Here is a 9,191-nt window from a genome sequence, read left to right on the forward strand (position 1 = left end):
GCTAAAGCCTTCATTTTCTAGCTGGCAAATGCTCTCTACAACTAACTGGATCCAGACACTATAAAGACTATACTAGTTAATACCATGCAGCTGCATGTTGAACATTTGTTTCTTAAAGTGACATGACATTATTGTAGGCTGAACCTCTGTAAATATATAAACTATTTGATTTCTTATACTGACTATGATACCAATATTTAAAGGTGTCAGCTTCTTAAATCCAGCTCAGCATTGTAAATTCTTAATTTCCTTCATAATATCCTGGAATAAACCATAATCAATAAAACTCCACCTGAAGCTGCATGGAAAATAGTTATTTTAAACTTATAATAATTTAGTTTTTATAATAATTTAACTTTTAGAAAACTTACTTCTGGTTCCATAAAAGTGTTTATTTCTGGAGCAAGCCAATCCTAAAGCAGAGCTTTAGCAACTGACTGCTTTTACTAGATCCGTGGAAGCTGGAATCAGTATCATTGTGGCTTGCGTCTCTGCAATAGCACTAAGGAGTCCTTAGTGGTCCACAGGGTCACATACGGCCTTGATATCCTCTGCCAACAGCCACAAGCCAACCAAACTTTGAGGCAAAGTTTTCACCGTTGTTGTTAACATGCACCAACTGGAGCTGCGTGTTCTCCAGAAATGCACTAGACTCAAACTTTGTTTCACTTTTTTAGACCAACACGGCTGCTCATCTGGATTTAGGCCAATACAGTAAGTCTTTTAAATACAAAGCCTTTCAAACACATGCCACATGCCATCAGTTGTTTTTTTTACTGAATTTCTATTCCACATACCAGGGAAGGGGGAGATAAAGGGACAACACTGACAACACCAGGTTGTCTTCTAGCCAGCCCCTACAGGAATAAGTTCTACCATTTTAGTGAGACTTACTCCACAAAACGAATTGCAGCCTTATGTTTCAATGATTAAAGTAGTTCAAGTACTGCAGCATAACCTATCCCTTTCTAATCGCTCTTGAGAACTCCCCTGGTATGATCTTTGTTAAATGAGTAATGGGGTGGAGAAAGAGTATTCCAACCCTCACATAAGTTATTTGCACTACACCCACCCAAGCTTTGGGGAACAAAGTCCATCTGCCCCACCAGCAGAACGGGATTCCCAGGATTTCTCTTGCCCAGGAACAGGAGGGAGGCTTTTAAACAGAGGAGAGCCCAGTGTGGTTCCCCCTCCCTCCCCCCCAAGAAACAACAACACGGAGGCGCAGGAAAGCCAAGTGATTCAACTGGTAAGGAGAAAAGATCTGCTCCCCTTTGGCAGACCGACGACCTTCCCGGCACTGAACTGTTACAAGCCGACCCCTCGTGACACCACTGAACAACTCTTACTGTAAAAAACATTTTTCCTAATATCCAGCCAGTACCTTCCTGCCCTTAATTTAAACCCATTATTGTGAGTTCTATCCTCTTCTGCCAACAGGAACAACTCCCTGCCAGTTTGGTGTAGTGGTTAAGAGCATGGGCTCTAATCTAGGAGAATCAGGTTTGATTCCCCACTCCCCACTTGTCCACATGCAGCTGCTGGTGACCTTGGCTCAGTCATATGTTCTTTCAGAGCTGTTCTCTCAAGGGCAGTTCTCGAGACAGCTCTCTCAGCTCCACCAACCACACAGGATGTCTGTTGTGGGGAGGGGAAGGGAAAGGGAAAGGGATTGTAAGCCACTCTGAGACTCCTTTGGGTAGTGAAGGGTGGGGTATAAATCCAATTTCCTCCTCCTCCTTTCTTCTTCTCGTCCTCCTCCTCTAAGTGACAGCCCTTCAAATACTTAAAGACAGCAATCATGTCCCCCCTCAACCTCCTCTTCTCCAGATGAAACATTCCCAAATTCCTCAGCCTTTCCTCACAGGGTTTGGTCTCCATGCCCCCAATTATCCTCGTCACTCTCATCTGCACCTGCTCCATTCCGTCCACATCCTTTTTGAAGTGAGTCCTCCAGAGCTGCACACAATACTACAGGTGCAGCCTGACCAATGCAGTGTACAACGAGACTACAGCATCTTGCGATTTGGATGTTATACCTCTGTTGATACACCCCATGATTGCATTAGCCTTTTTTGTCACTGCATCACACTGGCTGTTCATATTTAACTTATGGTTCACCTGTACCCCAAGATCTTGTTCACACACATTGCCACCCAGAAGTGTATTCCCCCATCCAGTATGCATGTCCCTCATTTTTGTTACCCAGATGTAGAACTTGGCACTTGTTGTTAAACTGCATCCTGTTCACATCCACCCATTTTTCCAATGTGTTCAGATCTCATTGAATTCTATCTCTATCTTCTGGTGTGTTCACTGCTCCTCCCAATTTGGTATCATCTGCAAATTTAATGAGTAGCCCCTACACACCCTCATCCAGAACATTTAGGAAAAGATTGAAAAGTACTGGGCCCAGAACCGAGACCTGTGGCACCCCACTGGACACCTCCCTCCATTCAGATGAAATGCCACTGACAACTACTCTCTGAGTAGTTCCTGGGAACGTTATGAAGCTTCCTTGCTCAGACACATTGTTTCACTATTACCATCACAACATTGCTCTAGGAGCAAATATGTCATGCTCCAAAGGATATATTCAGCCACACTTTGCTCAGTAGTGTGCACGTATGTTTGGGCATCCACTACTTACACCAATGTGAGGTTCGGTACTGTTGGGGAAAGTTATGGTTTTATATCTGCTACACACACAACGCATGGACTGTGCACACGTTTGTATACCATGAGCCAAAGGAAGCTGTTTGCATCACCTACTGTGAAAGACTTCACATAGGGAACACTTGCCCGCATTTTATGTTAATGTAGCTTGCACGCATTCAGCACAGAGCATCATGGGAAGAAGAAGCACATGTTAGCCACTGTGAGCAGAGAACAACAACCAAATGGAGAGATTCCCCCATTACTGAAAAGACGAGATGTCACGCAGGACACAGACCTGATCTGCATCTGTATTGCAAGTTTCCTGTTTATGCCTGGGAAAGCCAAGATTCATCAGCAGCCTTACTAGCTCTGCTACCTGGGAGTGAGCCCTCTCCCACTTTGGGGAAGGCCTTTTATTATACATAGAAATTAATAGTAAATACAGCTAAATACTGAATAAATTATTATTAGAACTGGAGAAGTGGGGGACCATGAGACTCATGGTGGGGAATCCCATCTCCCCCCACCCCAAGCCCAGCATGGCCCCTGGGTGGCAACCACCCCCAGGCCCAGCATGGAGCCCTGGGTTGTTCAGCAGCCACTGCCAGGCCTGGCGCAGCCCAAGTGCTCTCCCTGGGCTGCATTGCCAGGCCCAGTGCAGCTCCCAGGTTGCACCACTGATGCCACTGGGCCCAGCACAGAGCCTTGGGTACACTGCTGCTGCTGGACCCAGTGTGGCCCCCCTGCCTCCTCCAACTGCTGCACTTGTGCAGAGAACACTGTTTTACTTTGGGGGGAATTTAAACCCCCATGGGTTTTTTTTTTTAAGGTTTACGTTTTTTCTACAAACCTAGGGGGTCCCACAAGTGTGCAGAAAAATCTCTTTAGTGTCCATGTGGCTCCGGTCTGTGAATGGAGATATCAGGAGATGGGGGTCCCATGTCACTAACAGTACATAGATAGCAATAAATTGCAATTAAGAAAATGGCTAAGTTATCATACCGGTGAACTCCACTATTGCACAAGATGATGTGGCAAGCTCCGAGTCTGCTGCAGAGTTCTGAAGCGACGGACAGCAGTCCAACTCCAGAGGCGCTGCAGGCTGTGTTGGCACAGCTTGCAGTGCGCTTTGATCTTATGAAAGACACCATTAGTCGGTAAAGTTCATCTAATGAATTGATGGGCCGCATCAGCTGAAAATAAGGGACAAAGCTCGTTACTAAGACACTTTACCTTGCAGAGTGAGAGCATTCATATTAGATTACTAAAAACATGGAACCTGCACACACTTGCAGAAGTCACTTCACTTCACCTCATATCCCCATCCTCTCACTATTTCTTTTTTCTCTCCTGGCAGTCCTCTCCTTTTTTCTGCTTTCTTTTTTACTTCCCACTTACCAACCCAGCTGTCTCTTATCTGCCCTCTCAGTCTTCAGCTTTACTTATAACCTTCGTTTATACCCTACCTTTTCCTCCAGTGGTCTCAAAACTGCTTACGTTATTCTCCTCTCCCCCATTTTATCCTTTCAAGAACCCTAAGAGATGGTGACTGGCCTAAGACTTCCATGACAGAGTTTCCATGACAGAGTAAGGACCTAAACCTAGGTTTCCCAGATCCTAGTTTGTCATGCTAACCACTACATTAGACTGGCTCCCAGCTTTCCCTCCTTCCCTTCCCTTCCCTTCCCCTGGCAGCCTCTTCCTGGGGAAATTCTAGCCCAGTTACAGAAGTTGTACAGTTGCAGTTTACTCAGGTGAGTCTTGTGGTGGCTACTGCCAAGCCCAGGTGAATTGGGTGGCATAAAATTGTCTGGTAGCTACACATATGTGAGTTGCACAAATTGCACAGTAGCAAGTTGCCCAGCAGCTGCTGCTGGGCCTGGTCCCAATGACTATTCCCTCCAGAGCAGGAGGAAGGGGAGCAGGGATGGATGGGATGGCTAAAATAGCCCTAGAAAGTGCCTTGCCCCTTCCCCCTGCTTTTTATTGATGGAAACCAAGGTTTGAAGGCTGGGAATACTGTTGTGGTTGCCTAGCACTCCCACAGTGACTACTGAGATTTCAAAGTGCATCCACATCGTATTTATTTAACTTATATCCCACCCTCCCCGCCGAAGCAGGCTCAGGGAGGCTTAAAGGTACAGGTGCTGTTTCTGCTATTGGGGGGGGGGTTGTTTGTTTCTTTACATTTCTGCAAACATGGGGCTTCATGGCTCCAGTGTATGGATTTAAGTATCTGCAGACGGGGCCATGATAAAATATGCTCCACATCTGAAAATGGTTCAGAAACTTCAGTTCATACAATTAGCAATATATTTGATTGTACGTTCAAGGAGAATGCACTACATAAATTTCACAGTATGTGCAGTCATCATTTTGTCTTAAAGATGCAACATGCAGATTTCCAGTATCAACACATACATTTCTGATATGGAAATATGTAGAACACACATTTTTCCAGTAAGTATATGTATATGTATTTGCATCCTTGTTTAAAGTTAGCCATAAGGGAAAAAATGGCAGCAGCGGTACCACATCCATAAATCCCTGACCCTCTGAAACACAAACTGGAAGATAATAATACTTTCTGCCCTCCAAAACTACAGCACTTATGGTCCTAGAATAGTCAATTTTTTACATGATTAATCCAGCCCTTTAACCTACTGCCTCCTATGAAGCATAAATGCTTTCTTGTGGGCAGCATGTATTAAAATATTGCTCAAGGCAAAGATGATCCAGATCTTGAGAGTATAGTTTCATTATAAAACAGTTTGGCTTACCTTATCTATGTAAGCAGCTTTTGATGTTGAATTAGGTGGAAGATTTGACTTGTCCAGGTAAAATGCCCTGAGAAAATAAGTATCCACAATATGTTAATTGTTCAAGACTTTCAATGACGCACTTTTAAAATAAAGACAAGCTATTTTACCTGTTAATGACCACAGCACTCCAAACAAATCAAAGAACCATGCATGTACACAATTTAATGCATTCTTCTCTTGATACTTCATGGTTAGCTTCTACCACTCCATTCTAATACATTTTTTCTGTCACTAGGAGCCTTCCACTGATGCAAGAGGTTCTTCCATCAATGGAGTAGGCACTGGTGGATGTGTCTTGGCACAAGCAAAATGCCAGTACCAGCAGATTGCACTGGTGGGATCTAAACCATTGTGCCAATATTACTGATGTTGAGGCATGCTGAATTATGAGCCATTTTGAGTGTTGAGTGCAGCTTTTCCTTATAAAACTAAAATAAGATGTCAAACTTTGGACACAGATTTAGGGGTGAGTTGTGGAAGATTATCCATTTTTATTATATCTAGAATATACAATCTTCACACAAGCCCAGTTCATGTGTACGGTAACTCCCATGTGTGCTGTTACATTAGGAATAATTTGAAGACATAGGTTGTAAGTGTTGGGAGAACTTGCATTTCTAATATTTTCATTTCAACAGAACAGGAGATTACTACTTTTATATTTAGTATATTAGAGATATAATCATGTAGGAAAAGTTCCATGCAGTATGCTTAGCAGTTTGGCAGCGCAATCCTTGGGGGGGTGTGAAAGCGCTCTGGGAGCCAACTTACCCGTACGTCAGCGTCTCAGTTACGTCGATGTAACTGGCACTTAAGACAGCACAGGGGTGCTGCAGCACCCCGTTGTTCACAGGTGCCGGTGGTGGGGTGTGGTGGGCCCGTGCCAGAGTAGTTGTGGGTGGGTTTGAGGGCATGGCCAGAATTAATCAGCTCCCTGACCTCTTTTACCCTGGGAACGCCCTCTTCCAGAGGCAGAAAGTTACACCAACAAAAAACATGGCATAGTCCATAAGCACCCATGGATTGCACTTTAGCACTTCAGGGAAAGCCCATGGCACTGACACCTAAAGAGAACAGCAAAGTCTGTACCCTGTGGCTGACCTCTCCCATTTCAGAACCCTAACAGGTACCCCACCTTCGGAGGCTCAGCTCACAGGGGCACCCACACACTGTCAGGTAAGCAGTGGCAAGCATCCCAAACTGGAACGAGTGGGTGGATGTGAACAAGATGCAATTTAACAAGGGTAAATGCTGAGCTCTACATCTATGTAACAAAAATGAGGAACACATATACTGGATGGGGTTACATTTCTGGGTAGTAGTGTATGTGAACAAGATCTTGGGGTACAGGTGAACAATAAGTTAAATATGAGCAGCCAGTGTGATGCAGTGACAAAAAAGGCTAATGCGATCTTGGGGTGTATCAACAGAGGCATAACATCCACATCGCAAGATGTCATAGTCCTGCTGTACACTGTATTGGTCAGGCAGTTCTGGAGGCCTCACTTCAAAAAGGATGTGGAAAGAATGGAGCAGGTGCAGAGGAGAGTGACGAGAATGATCAGGGGCCTGGAGACCAAGCCCTATGAGCAAAGGCTGAAGGACTTGGGAATGTTCAGTCTGGAGAAGAGGAGGTTGAGGGGGGACATGATTGCTCTCTTTAAGTATTTGAAGAGCTGTCCTTTAGAGGACGGCAGGAAGCTGTTCTTGTTGGCAGCGAAGGATAGGACTTGCAATAATGGGTTTAAATTAAGGGCAGGAAGATACCAGCTGGATATTAGGAAAAACTTATTTACAGTAAGAGTTGTTCAATGGTGGAATCAGCTACCTAGGAACATGGTGAACTCCCCCTCACTGGCAGTCTTTAAACAGTTTCTGGACAAACACTTGTCAGGGATGCTCTAGGCTGATCCTGCACTGAGCAGGAGGTTGGACTAGATGGCCTGTATGGCTCCTCCCAACTCAGTGTTTCTATGATTCTATGAACATACTAGTCCAATGGTAAATTTTACATGTTCATCTGCATGTGATAAGGTTGGTTGTAATCTACTAAAATTTATAACATAATAAATCAAAGAAAGAAAGAAAGAAAGAAAGAAAGAAAGAAAGAAAGAAAGAAAGAAAGAAAGAAAGAAAGAAAGAAAGAAAGAAAGAAAGAAAGAAAAAGACACCAAATAAGCTTCATAGCTGAGTAGCAATTTGAGGGTTCTCCCAGGTTCTATTTCAATAGTCTAATCACTACATCACTAGACTAATCTCACACAGGAACGTGGTATAGGAAAATCAATCAGCACAGTACAGCAAATGAAGCTACATGGCTCTTAGGAGAGAACATGCAATTACACTAATTGCTGCATTAATGAAATCATTATTCATTAACCATTGAAACTGAATAGCATACTTTGCAACACCAATTTGGTTTTCACAAGTAAGCTATCTAAAAAAATGAAATAATTAGCTCACACCGAAAATTTGAAAGCACAACACTTGTATAGCTTTTCACAAAATTATTTTTGATGTTTTTCAGAACATGGAAAGCTGAGGACAGCATACAAATTCCCAAAGCACTTTTCTTAATTGCTTAATGCTTGCCTAGGACCTTAATCAAATTTTATGAGAAAAGCTAATGGAAAAGTTGTCAGGATGCCCAAAGCACCACAATATTTTTGAATCTACTGAAAGTGACAAGTATCAAATGTTAAATACTTAGTCCTTGTGCAGAGAACATTATTTGTTTTAGGATTATTTTTTTTACTGCAGAAGTTCAAACTTATTTTGTAATGGCCTGTCATCACATGCCTGCCACACTAGCACAGGAAGGGACATTCCTGAGGTGGGGCAGAAGCAAAGTTTGCACGATCAATGTCAAGATGATATGCCACTGAAACCCATGGCTTAGGACATAAGTTACCATTGTACTGACCAATAACACCCTCCCAACCAAGTGTCATGCCCTCAAGGTGAAAACAAAAAAGAGAGGAAAATAAACTTAACCCAAACCAAATTGGACTAAGTATCTGAAGGTTAAGGAAATATAAATGTACAGGCCCAATAATGCTGCTGGTCATATTAAAAATTAATAAATATTAACAATTATACAAAAATATGCATGTGTTTATTTCACAGTGGATTAAAAACAGGAATTAGCCCTCACAATAGCCTCAATTATCATTGCTAATGTACAATGAGATATATAAGTAACAAATATTGATCCTGACCAGACACGTTTCTTCAGTGGTCAAACGAATAACATCACAACATGGCTCCTGACATAATAATATAGCTTTCATTTATCATAAACTTATCAAGATGAAGTTATTTTGATAAATATTTCTGTGACCAAAGGCAAAGATATTAACCAAAAGTCTAATTCTTGACAGTGCCCAGCCATAACCAGGTACACATTCCTATAGCAATGATTCAATTGTGTACCCTTCTCACTTCTGACCTTTTTCAGTTGGTCAGAAGAATTCAGTACAGCCAGAAGCCAACAGTGCAGGGGCACCCTCAAACCACTTTTGCACCCACACTGACTGGAACCAGCCAAGACAACAGACTGTAGCCAAACTGAAGTATCCCAGGGTAGCAATAAAAGTGATGCCCTGACCAGCATCTTGGCACAGTGGCATGGTAGACACAATACCATCCCACACAGTGCAGCCCCATCAGGGCTGCCAGGAGGCTGCATTCCTGGCATATGGCATGAGCAGG

At 43.2% G+C, this 9,191-nt stretch overlaps 1 protein-coding gene across 1 annotated transcript in view; it reads right to left on the reverse strand.

Moving 5' to 3' along the window:
- PREX2 (phosphatidylinositol-3,4,5-trisphosphate-dependent Rac exchange factor 2) overlaps window positions 1-9,191 on the reverse strand; it is a 221,094-nt gene that overhangs the window by 19,054 nt on the left and 192,849 nt on the right. Inside the window, exons 36-37 of the mRNA XM_015408888.1 lie at window positions 5,439-5,505; window positions 3,661-3,851 (exon numbers count right to left, since the gene is read on the reverse strand). Coding sequence (XP_015264374.1) covers window positions 3,661-3,851; window positions 5,439-5,505 — 258 coding nt within the window. The remainder of the gene's footprint in view (window positions 1-3,660; window positions 3,852-5,438; window positions 5,506-9,191) is intronic.

Source organism: Gekko japonicus, unplaced genomic scaffold, assembly GCF_001447785.1.
Source record: "Gekko japonicus isolate JY-2015 unplaced genomic scaffold, Gekko_japonicus_V1.1 scaffold88, whole genome shotgun sequence".
NCBI lineage: Eukaryota > Metazoa > Chordata > Lepidosauria > Squamata > Gekkonidae > Gekko > Gekko japonicus.